General features: G+C 45.8%; 1 protein-coding gene across 3 annotated transcripts; it reads left to right on the forward strand.

The window, feature by feature from the left end:
* The first annotated feature begins 603 nt into the window (after window positions 1–603).
* LOC127341656 (BTB/POZ and MATH domain-containing protein 2-like) lies at window positions 604–5535 on the forward strand. 3 transcript variants are annotated; one of them, XM_051367533.2, is made up of 4 exons: window positions 617–736; window positions 833–897; window positions 3939–3992; window positions 4076–5535. In XM_051367533.2, the coding sequence occupies exon 4, from the start codon at window positions 4084–4086 to the stop codon at window positions 5203–5205; it is 1122 nt and encodes a 373-aa protein (XP_051223493.1). In that variant the 5' UTR covers window positions 617–736; window positions 833–897; window positions 3939–3992; window positions 4076–4083; the 3' UTR covers window positions 5206–5535. The 3 variants fall into 3 exon arrangements, with proteins under 3 accessions (XP_051223491.1, XP_051223493.1, XP_051223494.1); XM_051367531.2 differs by lacking the exon at window positions 833–897 and having other exon boundaries at window positions 604–736; XM_051367534.2 differs by lacking the exons at window positions 617–736; window positions 833–897 and adding an exon at window positions 2328–3421.
* The last annotated feature ends 13871 nt before the right edge of the window (window positions 5536–19406 follow it).

Raw genomic sequence — 19406 nt, forward strand, 5'->3', positions numbered from 1 at the left:
ACTACAGTAGCCTCACATACACTTTTTTTTCGTCTCAAGAACTTATATGTAGTAGTAGTACTCCATGGGCCATGGCTACTGGTATGGTTGTGACGTGGCTCCGTGGTGAGCAGTGCTGTCCGCTGTCTGAGTTGAATGTGTGAGAAGATATCATCAACATTCGCAAGATATGTCTGACAAGGCGCAAGAAGAGGTGAGACAACACTCCTCGGCAAACTTGTGTGAGAAGATATCATCAACAAAGAGACGCCCATGTACATGCAAACAATGCAGCAGGCAGTGGTTAATGTCATATCTTGTACAGTAGCTGAGTTCTAATCAATTCTCGTTGACACTGGATATATATCTTGGTATACATCCGAACGAGCATCTCTCACCGTGTCAGGTTCTGCTCCTCCATGCTATGTGCTCATCAGGCCTAACCAAAACGTTGACAATCATACACAGCGAAACAACAAGATCAAGCTAATCTGTGCAAAAACGAGCAAAGTTTCCAAACATTCAGGTAGGAGAAAGAGGGGTCCATATGGGCTTTTTGTCGGCCCATATAGCGGTCATTTCCAGCCCACTTATCTCTGGCCCATACTGGAGGCGACGGTGGTTCGGGTCTACTTCGGGACTCCACCACGGCTCAGCCGCCTCCCACTCCACTCGTCGTCTCCCTCTCCCATTCCCGCCGCCGTCAACTGGCCGTCGTTGAAGGTGACCGGCGGCTCCCTACCGCCGCTTCCGGAAGGTTCGTCTCCTCGGGGCCTTCCCATACCCGTGACCCGTCCCTCGCTGACTATGTGATACGACCAGCTTCTTAAAAAAAACTCACCTGACACCCCAGCCTGAGCACGGCCTCCACCGAGCTCGCCGCCCTCCCCAGGCCCTCCACCTCCGCTCGCTCCCCCGGTGAGCTGCCGGCCTCCAGTTTGCTGTTTCTTTTTTCTGCTACGTATCCCACCGTGAAATACAGAAATAGCTTACCCACTGCTGCTGATTTGTAGATCTCCTGTAGGTGATTTATAGAGTTGTATAAACAAAGTTATCCTCCTTATTTGTAGCCAATTTTATAGACAATTGCTATTTTCCTGATCTATAGTGTAGTATTGTAGAAACTAGTTGGATGCATGTGCGTTGCTACGGTCTTTTTTTAATCCGCAATTCATATAATGCATGTGAATATTCACGTGTATAAAAAGATAGCACATAGTATTTTAAAAATATCAAGATTCCACTTTACTTAAACTCTCATCGACACACTTTAGATATTCTTGTACAATACTATATATGATGTCTTTGCCTTCATTTGCTCGGTTATTAAGCAATTGTTTCCAAATTTTATTCCTTGTCTTGTAACCACCCTACACGAGCACTATTTGTCATTAATAAGAAGATTCCACGTGGGAATACAAAAAAATGTGCAATATAGAATGTTCACCTTGCAAACTGAATAAGCCACCCTTTAATTATGATCATTTATAGAAGGATGATTCTCTCTTGGATTCTGTAAAACCCGCTAAGTCTTGATTCCCTTCAAGTCAACCATCATCGGCGTCAGGATATTTTTCTCCATAACCAACTTTGATCTAAAAAAACTATATGGTAAATGAAATTTTTTTAAAAAAATCCTTGAATTGCTACAGAAAGAATAAAACTTCGAACAATTAATTAATCATAAGAGCTAGAGGCCGCTTGTTGCCTCGTCTCCAATGGCCTAGCATGGCATCGCCCCTCTGTCTCCTCTCCCATACCTTGTCTCTCAAGTTTTATGCCAATGCTGCCGGTCTCCCCCAAATCGACGGCATCTCGCTTTGACCAAACGGGCATCCGACACGTCCCTCATGGGTCGGGCGACAAGGTAGAGGGTTCGATGTGTGTGTGTGTGAGGGGGGGGGGGGGGGGGGGTGGGGTCGCTGTCTCCTCACATTAATTTGTACGGCAAGGTTTACAGGTGCAAGTTTGAGTATCTATCTCATTTACTTGTACAAATACGTTGATTAAAATAAGATACGGCACTGTTAGAAATAGGAAACCAAGGAGAGACATATTAACCCAATCGTGAAACTTTCTAGAGATTCCCTTATACGCCCAGCAAGTAACAAAACCTTGGTTACGGGGATTATAAGGCAGATGCAATATGATAAATTGATAATAAAGTTATAATTCACAAGCATTGAAAAATATGATAATAAAAATTAAATGAAAATTTTAAAGACCTAGGCGCCTGACCCGCTACACCTGACTAAGGACATATGAAACATTTTTTTACATAATTGGCGACCGAACGGTGCACCTTACGAAGCATACATGAGATGCCTTGTTGATAATTCATTACTTGTTCATCTGCAAATAACAATAAACATGTTTAACGTAGAAAATCAAATTTTGTAATGCTAATAGAAACATCATGTATGCTATCCTTCTGTGTCCAATTAAAAAAATTGTAGAGGAAAACAAAGAAAGAGCAGAAAAAAAAATCCGGAGCAAAAAATAAATTATATTATGCTATCTCCACTGTTTTGGATCACAAACCAGATAGAAACCAAAGTGAGCATACATGTTTATGGTAGTACTGTATGATACAACTTACATGGTATATTTGATGAAACAAATTTGCAAAATGGAAATCATTGAAGATTATCTGTAGAGGCTAGGGTGCAAGAGGATCGAACAATTGAACCTATAGATTTGAACACAGACTCCACCCAATTATGTAGTTCTGCTTTCGTCTTTCCTCCTGAATATGTAAAGATAAAAAAAAGTGCAAGAGTCTCTGAGAAAATGGAGTAGCTGCACCGTGCCAAGCAACTGAAATGTTACATAAACATCATGCCAAATGGCTTTCATATATAGCTGATACAAAAAAGTAGAAAGACATTGCGGTACCTCCTATCTCAACCTTCTCCCATGACTGAATGAAAATGTGTATGTGAAGTAGCAGCACAGGTTCGAGCTTCCACTTGGATTGAGCGTTTTCTTTGCCCACAAATTAGATGCCGAGATGGATTAAGAAATGGACAGAGAACTCGAAGTTCAACCACAAAGGACTGAAAATCAAATTTAAATGAGCATCCAGCCGAATGGGCTTGCTGTGGCAGCAGAGCGCCAGCATGCAGGCGGCGCACATCTGGTGCCCGAAGTCTTGCACCTCGATGCTGCACACCTCCAGGCTGTCCTTTTCCACGTTGTCGATGGTGTCGTAATCGGAAGAAGAGGATGGGTGCACGCCTGGACGACGACAGCGGCGATACCCCTTGAGGATCTTCTCGCACCCCATGTTTGCCTCCATGAGCGCCACCTCCAGGAACGCCATGGCTTCCGTCTCCAGCTCGCCGGTGAACTTCAGCTGCAACGGCCACACCATGGGCTCCGCGGTCGCCAGGTTTAGCAGCGCCGTGCACGAGTACGAGGAGCCCGCTGTCTGGGAGAGAAGGTAGAGCTCTTTCCGTAAATTATTTCCATAGGTGTAGCATTATCGGAGCTAACCCTCGCTCCGGTCTGTGTCACAACACACATTCATTGGAAGAATAGGAGGATGGTATGTGTAAGGAAACCAGATCTCAGTTGAGTATACGGGGAAAGATATTATGCACCACATAAATTTTGTATACCGGAGTGACATACACGGCAAGAAAATATCTCATGTTTAATTTCTATTGATTGCAATTCAATACCATGATTAGAGGCAATAAGTGGAGGATCGTGACTTGCCTTGAAAAGCGATTGGACGAATAATGTTAATCAGACCGTGAGATTAGATCGACTTAGATTGGACGGGCAAGATGATTCAAATGACGACAATCAAACGCTTTGAGTGACAAACGACCAACTCCAATATAATAGTATAGACTAATGTTGATAGAATCTTGTTACGGGAGCAATTAATGCAAGCAAAAGATGGCATGAATTTTTATAGAGAACCGAACCCTAACTCTCGGTAAAATGTGCAGGCCGCACGCACCAGCGAGTGGAGTGTCATCTCTCAAGCAGCGGGAGGTGATCAGGTTTGCCCCCTCAGATCATCCATCTAATCTTTGAATCGAATCTTGGAATGTTAATGGTGCCTATGTTTCGGATCAACTTGCAGATCTCGCTATGTCGTTGTTCACGGGTGTTTCTGTCATCACCGATGGAAAGCACTGCACCACGTCGGCCGTCGATACTGACACGAACAGTGGGTACCACCTGCTTGTGGTCAAAGACTACTTGCGAACCCTACAAGAGATACACAACGGCGAGGCGATCACGTCTGGGCCTTTCATGATAGGAGGCCATCATTGGTGCATCCATTACTGTCCTAATGGTTACGAGCAGAGTTCTACTGACTATATTTCTTGCTATATTTGCCTTTGCGATGTCGATACTGAAGAGGCTGTGAAGGTGCACGTGGGGTTTAGTTTCGTCGACCAGGTTGAGTATCAAAAACCGATGTGCATTCGTGCATCTGAGCCACGCAGTTTCTCCACAAAATTTTATAGTTGGGGCTCTGAGAACTTCATGAAAAGAGATGCCCTTGAACGATCAACTCATTTGAAGGATAATTGTTTCACCATCCGGTGCGACATCATGGTTTGCAAGGACCCTAACACCCAGGATGTCGGTGCCACCATGTCTGACATAGGTCAGCATCTTGACTATCTCCTTCAAAATAAGGTGGGTGCTGATGTGACATTCGAAGTTAGTGGCGAGACATTCCCTGCACATCGGTGTGTGCTTGCAGCCCGGTCTACAGTCTTCATGGCACAACTGTTTGGCCCCATGAAGGAAGGCACTACGTCAAGTGTCATACAGATTAAAGACATGGAAGCAAAAGTGTTCAAGGATTTGCTTAGCTTCATCTACACAGGCTCATGCCTTGACCTGGAGGAAGACGGCAAAGAAGAGGAAGACGTAGAGCGTGTAATGTGGCTGCACGACTTGTTTGTAGCAGCAGACATGTATGATCTCCCAAGGCTCAAGTTCTTATGTGAAGAGCACTTGTCTGAGCATATAGGTGTGAGTTCGGTGGCGTCCACTCTTGCTCTAGCTGAGCAACACCACTGCCGCAAATTGAGGGAGACATGCTTGAAGTTTATCCAAGTCCAGTCTCCGCCGTGTTTGGAAAAAGTAATGGCGACTGGTGGCTGGGAGCATATAACTACAACCTATCCCTCTGTTTTGAATGAGCTCATTGCCAAGCTTGCATCCAATCAGAAGGACAATAAGAGGAAGCGGTAGAGGATGTAATGTGGCTGCAAGTAACACTATTATATGTGATTGGATCATCTAGGTAGATGGTAGTTTGCGTGTCTGTAATGCATGCAAGACCTGAAGTAACATTTTCGTTTCACCATGTCGTTTGTCTATATGTTGGATCTTTGTTGAACTGGAAAGGTCGAACATATGGCAAATATTGAATTGGATGGTCTTCAGTTTTAGGTGATCTGTGCAAAGTTTCTTGCTAGTCTTTCTTTTGTTGCTTTGTGCCTTCGCTGTCATGTAAAAAACCTTTTCTAGTGGTTATCAAGTACTATGCCAATGTTATCTTTGGGGGAAGAATTTGGAATACTTGATCGTGCTTGTTTTGTCTCCTCGGGTGCTTGATTTATGTAGGCAATTGTTCCTGCTGCTCTGTCCTTTCTCATTGGCTGTTGAAACTCTACCCTCATTTATGCAGGATGAATCCAAGCTCAGGTAAGCACCATTTATATATGTTGGCAGATGGTTTCTGCCGTGGTTTGTTTTCTATGTTGGTTGTCAAATGTGCTTATCTTAGAAGGGAAAATATGATGATCATCTGATGTGAAACTGGTCATGTTACTCGTGCAAATATGGTCAGTGTAATGCGTCATGTTGTATTTATTAGTATGATATGCGTTAGGTTGTCCAGTTCATCATTGTAGATAACTGAATTGTGTTCTCAAGAGAAAGTGTCATGTTGGTCATTAAAACAACATGCGTGAGAAGCTGAGTACTGTTGGGCGATCTTGTATTTCCATGTGTCTTAACACATTTTTTTCTTCACTCATGAGTAATGACCTATAAATCGTAAAAAAATTGTTGTCATAATATTTTTCTTTCTCTTTAAAAATATATATTGCAGGCATTAACGCATTCTCTCTGCTGCCAACCCTTTTGGTCAATTGTGTCTGCTGCCTGGTTCTTTCCAAGCTATGCTCGTGTTAGCATCAGTATGCAAGTAGTTTGTGTCTACCTTGCTGAAGTGTTAATACAGTGCACGTTATATATGATGATAAGTCCATTAGGGCATCTCCAACCCTGCGACCCAAACGGACGCGTTGGGCCATCCGTTTTGAGCCGTTTGGGTGGCCGCGCAGACACCCGGACAGCGTCCCGCGTCCGCGTGTCCGTTTGGGTCGCCACGCTGCACCCAACGCGGTGACCCAAAAAGCCGCCACGTGGTTCGTCTTCAACGCGCGGCTCTGCGCCATGGCAGGCCTCGACGGGACAGCAATGGCGGGTGGGAGAACACGCAGGAAAGTTCCCGCGCGCACTAGGGTTCCTACGCGCCAAGTTTCCCGCCAAGGCCGCCGGCTATAAAAAGACGGCGCCGGCCTCACAGACCTTCACGGCTTCTCCGCCGTCCTCTCCCCCTCTTCCTTCTCCGACGCCCTCTACACCTCCATCGCCATGTCGCGCACCCTGCAGGCCACGTGGGCCAAGCTCTCCCTCGCCGCCCGGGCTAGGTTCCCGCGGACGGAGGAGGAGGAGCGGGCGAACGTGCGTTGGGTCGCCGACGACGAGGCACTCCGCGTCGCTGCCGAGGGGACGGCGAAGAAGGAAGAGGACGCAGAGCTGGTGGAGGCTACCGCGGACGGATGGCACGAGAACGCGGACGGCTGGTACGAGGCCGTGGAGGAGGAGGCGGAGCCCGCCGCGGAGGAGGAGGCAGAGCCCGTCGACGCCGACGACTTGTTCGACGACCTCGCGCTGACGAACATCAACGTCGCCATCGAGGAGTGTCTCGCCGACCTCACGCGCGTGACGAAGGAGCACGAGGCCACCTGCCGGGCCGGCCGCCACCGTTTAGGAGACCTCCTCGGCCAAAAGAACCAGCTCCTTGCTATGCGAGCAGCCCGCCACCTCATGCGCGCCCGGGAGGCTACTGCGTCGGTGGAGCGCGGCCGCCAAGAGCGCATGCGCCGTCGCGAGGAGAACCACCAGGCCCAGGCCGCCGGCCGCGTCCACCTGGAGGCACGGACTGTTGTGGAACGCGCCGCCCTTCAGGAGCTCGACGTGTGCGGGAGGCGGATGGTGACGCCGCAGGAGGCGGAGCGCGAGCGCGCCAAAGCTGCGCGGGCGGAAAAGAGGAAGGCGGCCGCGGAGGAGCACCGCAAGAGGGTCGCCGCCGAGCCACCCAGCTGTTAAAGCTGGAGTGGAATCCTCACGCGTACAGACCGCCCGCGTCGAGTGAAATCCACAGCCCCGTCGGCGAGTCGCCGGTGAGGCCGCCAGCCCCGTATGTAGCTAGACTAGTAGTAGTAGATTTAAGAAAAACTGTAATGGTTAACTTTAATGCAGAAAAATTCTATCTCTCTATGACACGTGGGCCAGAGGCGTACAAGGGCGGACGCGAGCGGCCAACCATCGGCGTCCGCAGCCACGCAAACTCGTCCCAGATTTAGGCTGGGTTTGGATCATCCCGGACGGCGCGGCCATCCGTTTTTGGGATGGATCCACGTGCTGGGCCGCGTTTTTATCCGGTTGGACCCATTCGGACGCGAGGCCGCGGGATGGGTCGCCGCGTTGGAGATGCCCTTACAGCATATGTAAATGTAGCCATGAATTAATTTGATATATATGTTCTTACAAAATATATCTTTTCGGAAATTAGCACACGATCATAGGCGGAGCTACTTGAGCACACAGATGTACACCCATTATTTTTGAAAAAAAAAAAGGCTATGAGCCTATGGCTAGAGCAATGCACATTAAATAAATCTAAAAAAACAATGTAAAAACGTGATATCTTAGAGACCATGTACACCCATTCTCTGGCTGCCGCCTCCGCCACTGCACACGATGGACGCAAATCCAGGGAAAAGTATAGGGGGGAGATGAAGGGCGCGTTTAGTAGTGTGGATACCCATTGGCTCGCATCGGCCCAACCAATTTCGGTCCGTTTGGTTACCTGCAGGTCACCGCGTTCTTGCATGAACCGGGTTTTAAAGCACCTTCGAAACAGGTCTGGAGGAACGCTCGGAATGGCAGTTTCTTCGGGGCTAGGCTCGTCGCGGCCAGAAGACTGCACGCGTGAGGAAGGGAGGCGAAAACTCCGCGTCCCTTCGGAAACACGCGTCATAATTAGCCTCACCGCTCCCCTCTCCTTTCTCTCACTCGCGACCGCACTCTCACCTCCCCCAAACTATCACATCACCCAGCGGTTCCCCTCCCGCCGACCAATCCGCCGGACCGCCACACGGAGGAGCACCGGTACCGGAGGAGGAGACGTCGGCGAGCAGCACCGCGACATCGGCCGCAACCTGATCTGCAGTCTTCATCGGCATCTCGAGTTCGTCCGTGACCTCGAGCTCGTCCTCGGCCGGAACAATGGCGGTAACGACCTCTCTTTCTCACCTTCATACTCGTTCTGCCAGAACATGCCATTCTCGGGCATTTGCGACGACATGCACATTATATCTGCTAGGGTTTCCATTAGGATAGGGTTTTGATTGATGTTTGCAACGTGCTCATCGCCATTGCTTGTTGTTCTTGTCCAGTTCTTGTTGTTCACAGTCCCGATTTTCTTAGATATGTTACTCTAATCTCCAATCGCGGTAGATCCTTCATAGACCGGGCTTTGGATTGGTGAAACTGCCAGATTGTATTGTGCATGCATAGAGGGGAAGTTTTTTATGTTCGGGTTTAGCATGTTGTGATTGTTGTGCGAAAGATTAAGCTAAATCGCGCTAGTTTGTTCAGACGCAAGAGGAGTGGGAGGACTTGAAGAACGAAGTTGCTATGCTCAAGAATCTACAGAGAACACAAGCACAAGTGATGGGGCTAAGAAACAAGAATGGGATGAAGGAAAAAAGGCTTTGGAGACTGAGAAGAGAAAGCTAGAGTATGACATATACGATCTGCTTCAAGTGAACTTTGCAATCAAGGATAAACTTAAGAGGATCAGGGCTACTTATGAGGAGTGATGAATGTGTTTTAGATGTACTGTAGGAGAATTTGTAATGTGACCTAAGTAGAATTTGTAATGTACCCTAAGTACCACTCGTAATGTACTTAATTTGAACTGCTACTTGTGTTGTTTCTTGATTGAACTAGGCCAATGATTATAACCTGGGATCATAGTATGAGCAGATGATTGATCAGAACCTATGACATGACTTAACATGACCATGCCATTGGTTCTGGTCAAACATCTCCTCCATATGTCCTAATTGTATGAGGCCTCTGATACCCTGCTTTGCATGTTTCTGCTTCTTCAGTTCTGCATTGGCCAGTGATTTAAGAAAGGCACAATGGAAGGCAAGGTGCTTTCTTCAAACTTAGTCGTGTTTGCCATATTCGTTGCACACTAGACTTAGTTTGGGGACAGTCCCTCTGCCTGCCATGTGACAAAATGTATGAGGCCTCATTTGTGTTGGCCAATGATTCAACAAAGGCACAATGAAAGGCTAGGTGGTGGCCTCAAACTTAGTCATGTGTGCCACAGTTGTTGCACACTACACTTAGTTTATGGCCACTCCATATGCCTGTCGTATGAGCAAATGTATGAGGCCTTACTAATGTTATCAATGTCCATTTTCAGGCCTTACTACTCGTGAGCTGGCACACCTCTAATGGCGTCTGTTCTTCTGGCAGACTGAGAAGATCATGCTTGGGTCACCTACTGAGGTTCCCGCCGAGGGACCAGCGAAGAAGCGTCGTCGAAGGCCGGCTAAGGTCGGCTGATACGTCTCAAACGTATCTATAATTTTTTATGTTCCATGCTACTTTTATGATGATACTCACATATTTTATACACACTTTATGTCATTATTATGCATTTTCCGGCACTAACCTATTGACGAGATGCCGAAGAGCCGATTCTTTGTTTTCTGTTTTTGGTTTCAGAAATCCTACAAAGGAAATATTCTCGGAATTGGACGAAATCAACGCCCAGGGTCTTATTTTTCCACGGAGCTTCCAGAAGACCGAAGAGCATACGAAGTGGGGCCACGAGGCGCCGCCACGCCAGGGTCGCGCGGCCAAGGGGGGCCGCGCCGCCCTAGTGTGTGGGCCCCTCGTCAGCCCTCCGACTCTGCCCTTCCGCCTACATATACTCCCCGTTGCGAAAACCCTATTACCGAGAGCTACGAGACGGAAAACCTTCCAGAGACGCAGCCGCCGCCAATCCCATCTCGGGGGATTCAGGAGATCGCCTCCGGCACCCTGCCGGAGAGGGGAATCATCTCCCGGAGGACTCTACATCACCATGATCGCCTCCGGATTGATGTGTGAGTAGTTCATCCTTGGACTATGGTGTTGGAGATATGCCCAAGAGGCAATAATAAAAGTGGTTATTATATATTTATGTTTATGATAAATGTTTATATACCATGCTATAATTGTATTAACTGAAACATTGATACATGTGTGATATGTAAACAAACAAAGAGTCCCTAGTATGCCTCTTAACTAGCTTGTTGATTAATGGATGATTAGTTTCATAATCATGAACATTGGATGTTGTTAATAACAAGGTTATGTCATTGTATGAATGATGTAATGGACACACCCAATTAAGCGTAGCATAAGATCACGTCATTAAGTTATTTGCTATAAGCTTTCGATACATAGTTACCTAGTCCTTATGACCATGAGATCATATAAATCACTTATACCGGAAAGGTACTTTGATTACATCAAACGCCACTGCGTAAATGGGTGGTTATAAAGGTGGGATTAAGTATCCGGAAAGTATGAGTTGAGGCATATGGATCAACAGTGGGATTTGTCCATCCCGATGACGGATAGATATACTCTGGGCCCTCTCGGTGGAATGTCGTCTAATGTCTTGCAAGCATATGAATAAGTTCATAAGAGACCACATACCATGGTACGAGTAAAGAGTACTTGTCAGGAGACGAGGTTGAACAAGGTATAGAGTGATACCGATGATCAAACCTCGGACAAGTAAAATATCGCGTGACAAAGGGAATTGGTACCGTATGTGAATGGTTCATTCGATCGCTGAAGTCATCGTTGAATATGTGGGAGCCATTATGGATCTCCAGATCCCGCTATTGGTTATTGGTCGGAGAGAGTACTCAACCATGTCCGCATAGTTCGCGAACCGTAGGGTGACACACTTAAGGTTTGATGTTGAAATGGTAGATTTTGAATATGGAATGGAGTTCGAAGATTTGTTCGAAGTCCCGGATAGGATCCCGGACATCACGAGGAGTTCCGGAATGGTCCGGAGAATAAGATTCATATATAGGAAGTCATTTTATACGATTTAAAATGATCCGGAAGTTTCTACGGAAGGTTCTAGAAGGTTCTAGAAAAGTCCGGAAGAAATCACTAAGGAAGGAGGAGTCCCGGAGGGACTCCACCTCCCATGGCCGGCCAACCCTAGGAGGGGGGAGTCCACCTTGGTCTCCACCAAGGGGGCCGGCCACCCCCCCACATGGAAGGGGGGAATCCCACCCCAAGTGGGATTCCCACCTTGGGTAGGTTTCCCTATCACATGGAAGGTTTTGGGTTCGGGTCTTATTCGAAGACTTGTAGTCCAACACTTGGGGCTTCCATCTATATAATGAGGGGCCAAGGGGAGGGGGCCGGCCACCCCAAGACCATAGCCTGGCCGCACCCCCTTAGTGGCCGGCCACCCCCTCCCAAACCCTAGCCGCCCCTCTCTCCTCCAACGCTCCCGCACGCTTAGCGAAGATCTGCCGGAGTTCTCCACCACCACCGCCACCACGCCATCGTGCTGCCGGATTCAAGGAGAAGCTACTACTTCCGCTGCCCGCTGGAACGGGGAGGTGGACGTCGACTTCATCAACACCGAACGTGTGACCGAGTACGGAGGTGCTGCCCGTTCGTGGCGCCGTGATCAAGATCTTCTACGCGCTTTTGCAAGCGGAAAGTGAACGTCTACCGCAGCAACAAGAGCCTCATCTTGTAGGCTTTGGAGCTCTTCAAGGGTGAGTCTCGATCATCCCCTCGTTGCTACCATCTTCTAGATTGCATCTTGGCTTGGATTGCGTGTTCGCGGTAGGAAAATTTTTGTTTTCTATGCAACGAATCCCTACAGTGGTATCAGAGCCGTGTCTATGCATAGATGGTTGCACGAGTAGAACACAATGGTTTTGTGGGCGTTGATGCTCTTGTTGTCTTTAGTTTGAGTACTTTGCATCTTTGTGGCATAGTGGGATGAAGCGGCTCGGACTAACTTTACATGACCGCGTTCATGAGACTTGTTCCTCGTTCGACATGCAACTTGTATTGCATAAGAGGCTTTGTGGGTGTTTGTCTCTCCTACTATAGTGAAGATTCAATTTACTCTTCTATTGACAACATTAGTATCACCGTTGTGGTTCATGTTCGTAGGTAGATTAGATCTCTCTCGAAAACCCTAAACCACGTAAAATATGCAAACCAAATTAGAGACGTCTAACTTGTTTTTGGAGGGTTTGGTGATGTGATATGGCCATAATGTGATGATGAATATGTATGAGATGATCATTATTGTATTGTGGCAACCGGCAGGAGCCTTATGGTTGTCTTTAAATTTCATGTTGAGTAGTATTTCAAAGTAGTTGTAATAGTTGCTACATGGAGGACAATCATGAAGACGGCGCCATTGACCTTGACGCTACGCCGACGATGATGGAGATCATGCCCGAAGATGATGGAGATCATGTCCGTGCTTTGGAGATGAAGATCAAAGGCGCAAAGACAAAAGGGCCATATCATATCACATATGAACTGCATGTGATGTTAATCCTTTTATGCATCTTATTTTGATTAGATCGCGACGGTAGCATTATAAGATGATCCCTCACTAAAATATCAAGATAATAAAGTGTTCATCTTTAGTAGCACCGTTGCCAAGACTTGTCGTTTCGAAGCATCTCGTGATGATCGGGTGTGATAGAATCAACAAGTGCATATAACGGGTGCAAGCCAGTTTTGCACATGCGGATACTAAGGTGGCCTTGACGAGCCTAGCATGTACAGACATGGTCTCGGAACACGTGATACCGAAAGGTAGAGCATGAATCATATGGTTGATATGATGAACACTTTGAATGTTCGCCATTGAAATTACACCTTGTCTCGTGATGATCGGACTTAGGTGTGGTGGATTTGGTTCGTGTGATCACTAAGACAATGCGGAGGATATTGTTTTGAGTGGGAGTTCACCTAGATTTTTAATTATGTTGAATTAAAATTTGAACTCAATTTGTCATAAACTTAGTCTAAACTATTGCAAATATATGTTGTAGAGATGGCGTCCCCAATCAATTTTAACCAGTTCCTAGAGAAAGAAAAGCTTAAGAGCAACGGTAGCAACTTCACCGACTGGTTCCGTCATGTGAGGATCTTCCTCTCTGGCGGAAATCTGCAATTTGTGCTTGATGCACCGCTAGGTGACCCTCCTGCAGAAACTGAAACCGATGAAGTAAAGAATGTTTACGCGACTCGGAAAACTCGGTACTCTCAAGTTCAGTGTGCCCTTCTGTGCAGTCTGGAAGCCGATCTTCAAAAACGTTTTGAGCACCACGATCCTCATGAGTTGGTCAATGAGATGAAAGCTATATTTGAAACTCATGCAGCCGTGGAATGCTATGAAGCATCGAAACACTTCTTCAGCTGCATGATGGAAGAAGGCAGCTCCGTTAGTGAGCACATGCTCGCCATGACCGGGCATGCGAAGAGACTCAGTGACTTGGGAATAGTGATTCCTAATAGACTGGGGATTAATCGTGTCCTTCAATCACTGCCACCAAGTTACAAGAACTTTGTGATGAACTACAATATGCAGAACATGAACAAGGAGTTACCTGAACTCTTTGCCATGCTAAAAGCTGCTGAGATTGAGATCAATAAAGAGCACCAAGTGTTGATGGTCAACAAGACCACCAGTTTCAAGAAACAGGGCAAGTCTAAGGGAAAATTCAAGAAGGGTGGCAAGAAAGCTGCCACGCCTCCTATGAAACCTAAGAACGGCCCTAAGCCTGATGCTGAGTGCTATTATCGCAAGGAGAAGGGACACTGGAAGCGTAATTGCTCCAAGTATCTGGCTGATCTGAAGAGCGGCCTTGTCAAGAAGAAGAAAGAAGGTATATCTGATATACATGTTATAGATGTTTATCTCACTGGTTCTCGTTCTAGTACCTGGGTATTTGATACTGGTTCGGTTGCTCATATTTGTAACTCGAAACAGGAACTAAAGAATAAATGAAGACTACTGAAAGATGAAGTGACGATGCGCGTTGGAAACGGATCCAAAGTCGATGTGATCGTCCAAAGACACTTCCTCTACATCTACCTTCGGGATTAGTTTTAAGCCTAAATAATTGTTATTTTGTACCCGCGTTGAGCATGAACATTATATCTGGATCTTGTTTAATGCAAGACGGTTATTCATTCAAGTCTGAGAATAATGGTTGTTCTATTTTTATGAATAATATCTTTTATGGTCGAGCACCTGAAAAGAATGGCTTATTTCTGTTAGATCTCGATAGTAGTGATACGCATATACATAACATTTATGCTAAGCGAATTAAATTGAATGATAATTCTACTTATATGTGGCACTGTCGTCTTGGTCATATTGGAGTGAAACGCATGAAGAAACTCCATACCGATGGATTACTTGAATCACTTGACTTTGAGTCACTTGATAGATGCGAAGCATGTCTAATGGGAAAAATGACTAAGACTCCATTTTCTGGTATGATGGAGCGAGCTACTGACTTATTGAAAATCATACATACCGATGTGTGCGGACCAATGAGTGTAGCATCGCGCGGTGGTTATCGTTATGTTCTAACCTTCACAGATGATCTGAGTAGATATGGGTATATCTATTTCATGAAACATAAATCCGAAACTTTCGAGAAGTTTAAGGAATTCCAAAGTGAAGTAGAAAATCAACGTAACAAGAAGATTAAATTTCTACGATCTGATCGCGGAGGTGAATATCTGAGTTATGAGTTTGGCATGCATTTAAAGAAATGCGGAATACTTTCACAATTGACACCGCCGGGAACACCACAATGAAACGGTGTGTCCGAACGTCGTAATCGAACTCTCTTAGATATGGTTCGTTCTATGATGTCTCTTCGATTTGCCGTTATCATTTTGGAGTTATGCATTAGAGACAGCCGCATTCACTTTAAATAGAGCACCATCAAAATCCGTAGAAACGACACCGTATGAATTATGGTTTAATAAGAAACCTAAGCTGTCGTTCCTTAAAGTTTGGGGTTGCGAAGCCTATGTAAAGAAGTTACAACCGGACAAGCTAGAACCCAAAGCGGAGAAATGCGTCTTCATAGGGTACCCTGAGGAAACTATAGGGTACACTTTCTATCACAGATCCGAAGGCAAAATCTTTGTTGCTAAGAACGGAACCTTTCTTGAGAAAGAATTTCTCACTAAAGAAGTGACTGGAAGAAAAGTAGAACTCGATGAGATTGATGAATCTATACTCATTGATCAGAGTAGCGCAAGATCGGAAGTTGTACTGTACCGCCTACACCGGCAACAGAGGAAGCTAATGATAATGATCATGAAACTTCGAACGAGGAAACTCATCGAACCTCGCAGATCGACAAGGGAACGTACCACTCCTGATTGGTATGATCCTTGTCTAAATGTCATGATTGTGGATAACAATGATGAGGACCCTGCGACGTATGAAGAAGTGATGATGAGCCCAGATTCCAACAAATGGCAAGAAGCCATGAAATCCGAAATGGGATCCATGTATGATAACAAAGTATGGACTTTAGTAGACTTACCTGATAGCCGAAAGGCTGTCGAGAATAAATGGATCTTCAAGAGAAAAACAGATGCTGATGGTAATATTACTGTCTATAAAGCTCGACTTGTCGCAAAGGGTTTCCGACAAATTCAAGGAGTTGACTACGATGAGACTTTCTCACCGGTAGCGAAGCTAAAATTTGTGAGGATTTTGTAAGCAATAGCTGCATTTTTCGATTATGAGATTTGGCAGATGGATGTCAAAACGGCGTTCCTTAATGGAGACATTGAGGAAGAGTTGTATATGGTACAACCCAAAGGTTTTGTCGATCCTAAAAATGCTGACAAAGTATGCAAACTTCAGCGTTCAATCTATGGACTGAAGCAAGCATCGAGAAGTTGGAACCGACGCTTTGATAAAGTGATCAAAGACTTCGGGTTTATACAGTGTCATGGAGAGGCCTGTATTTACAAGAAAGTGAGTGGGAGCTCTGTAGCATTCCTAATACTATATGTAGATGACATATTGTTGATTGGGAATGATATAAAACTATTAAGCAGTGTAAAAGGTTATTTGAATAATAGTTTTTCAATGAAAGACCTTGGTGAAGCATCGTATATATTAGGCATCAAGATTTATAGAGATAGATCAAGACGCCTAATAGGGCTATCACAGAGTACATACCTGGACAAGATTCTAAAGAAGTTCGTAATGGACGAAAGTAAGAAAGGGTTCTTACCTATGTTACCAGCAAGGTCTTGAGTAAGACTCAAGGACCGGCTACTACAGAAGAAAGAGAAAAGATGAGTAATATCCCCTATGCCTCGGCGATAGGATCTATCATGTATGCCATGCTATGTACTAGACCGGATATAGCACATGTCGTTAGTTTGACTAGCAGATATCAAAGTGATCCAGGAATGGAACATCGGACAGCGGTCAAGAATATCCCGAAGTACTTGAAAAGAACTAAGGATATGTTTCTTTGTTATGGAGGTGACCAAGAGCTCGTTGTAAGCGGTTACACAGATTCAAGTTGGAACACCGATCCCGATGACTCTAAGTCACGGCCTGGGTACGTGTTTATATTGAATGGTGTCAAAGAAGTCGGGCAAGCTCGAAGCAGTGCACGGTGGCGAAGTCTTCAACAGAACCAGAGTACATAGCGGCTTCAGAGGCTTCATCAGAAGCGGTATGGATGAAGAGGTTCATTGTAGAGCTTGGTGTGGTTCCTAGTGCATTGGACCCACTAGTCATCTACTGTGACAACATGGGTGCCATCGCCAATGCACAAGAACCAAGGTCACACAAGAGGCTGAAGCATATCAAGCTGCGTTACCACTCGATTCGCGAGTACATCGAAGATGGAGAAGTAAAGATTTGCAAAGTACATACTGATCTGAATGTAGCAGATCCGTTGACTAAAGCTCTCCCTAGGGCAAAGCATGACCAACACCAGAATGCCATGGGTGTTAGGTACCTTACAATGTAATCTAGATTATTGACTCTAGTGCAAGTGGGAGACTGTTGGAGATATGCCCAAGAGGCAATAATAAAAGTGGTTATTATATATCTTTATGTTTATGATAAATGTTTATATACCATGCTATAATTGTATTAACTGAAACATTGATATATGTGTGATATGTAAACAAACAAAGAGTCCCTAGTATGCCTCTTAACTAGCTTGTCTATTAATGGATGATTAGTTTCATAATCATGAACATTGGATGTTGTTGATAACAAGGTTATGTCAATGTATGAATGATGTAATGGACACACCCAATTAAGCGTAGCATAAGATCACGTCATTAAGTTATTTGCTATAAGCTTTCGATACATAGTTACCTAGTCCTTATGACCATGAGATCATATAAATTACTTATACCGGAAAGGTACTTTGATTACATCAAACGCCACTGCGTAAATGGGTGGTTATAAAGGTGGGATTAAGTATCCGGAAAGTATGAGTTGAGGCATATGGATCAACAGTGGGATTTGTCCATCTCGATGACGGATAGATATACTTTGGGCCCTCTCGGTGGAATGTCGTCTAATGTCTTGCAAGCATATGAATAAGTTCATAAGAGACCACATACCATGGTACGAGTAAAGAGTAATTGTCAGGAGACGAGGTTGAACAAGGTATAGAGTGATACCGATGATCAAACCTCGGACAAGTAAAATATCGCTTGACAAAGGGAATTGGTATCGTATGTGAATGGTTCATTCGATCACTGAAGTCATCGTTGAATATGTGGGAGCCATTATGGATCTCCAGATCCCGCTATTGGTTATTGGTCGGAGAGAGTACTCAACCATGTCCGCATAGTTCGCGAACCGTAGGGTGACACACTTAAGGTTTGATGTTGAAATGGTAGATCTTGAATATGGAATGGAGTTCAAAGATTTGTTCGAAGTCCCGGATAGGATCCCGGACATCACGAGGAGTTCCAGAATGGTCCGGAGAATAAGATTCATATATAGGAAGTCATTTTATAAGATTTAAAATGATCCGGAAGTTTCTACGGAAGGTTCTAGAAGGTTCTAGAAAAGTCCGGAAGAAATCACTAAGGAAGGAGGAGTCCCGAAGGGACTCCACCTCCCATGGCCGGCCAACCCTAGGAGGGGGGAGTCCACCTTGGTCTCCACCAAGGGGGCCGGCCACCCCCCCACATGGAAGGGGGGAATCCCACTTGGGTAGGTTTCCCTATCACATGGAAGGTTTTGGGTTCGGGTCTTATTCGAAGACTTGTAGTCCAACACTTGGGGCTTCCACCTATATAATGAGGGGCCAAGGGGAGGGGGCCGGCCACCCCAAGACCACAGCCTGGCCGCACCCCCTTAGTGGCCGGCCACCCCCTCCCAAACCCTAGCCGCCCCCTCTCTCCTCCAACGCTCTCGCACGCTTAGCGAAGCTCCGCCGGAGTTCTCCACCACCACCGCCACCACGCCGTCGTGCTGCCGGATTCAAGGAGAAGCTACTACTTCCGCTGCCCACTGGAACGGGGATGTGGACGTCGACTTCATCAACACCGAACGTGTGACCGAGTACAGAGGTGCTGCCCGTTCGTGGCGCCGTGATCAAGATCTTCTACGCGCTTTTGCAAGCGGAAAGTGAACGTCTACCGCAGCAACAAGAGCCTCATCTTGTAGGCTTTGGAACTCTTCAAGGGTGAGTCTCGATCATCCCCTCGTTGCTACCGTCTTCTAGATTGCATCTTGGCTTGGATTGCGTGTTCGCGGTAGGAAAATTTTTGTTTTCTATGCAACGAATCCCTACATATGGGTCCATAGCAGTAGCTAGATGGTTGTCTTCTCCTAATTGTGCTATCATGTTAGATCTTGTGAGCTGCCTATCATGATCAAGATCATCTATTTGTAATGCTACATGTTGTGTTTGTTGGGATCCGATGAATATGGAATACTATGTCAAGTTGATTATCAATCTATCATATATGTGTTGTTTATGTTCTTGCATGCT

This window comes from Lolium perenne, chromosome 3 (assembly GCF_019359855.2).
Source record: "Lolium perenne isolate Kyuss_39 chromosome 3, Kyuss_2.0, whole genome shotgun sequence".
Classification (NCBI taxonomy): Eukaryota; Viridiplantae; Streptophyta; class Magnoliopsida; order Poales; family Poaceae; genus Lolium; species Lolium perenne.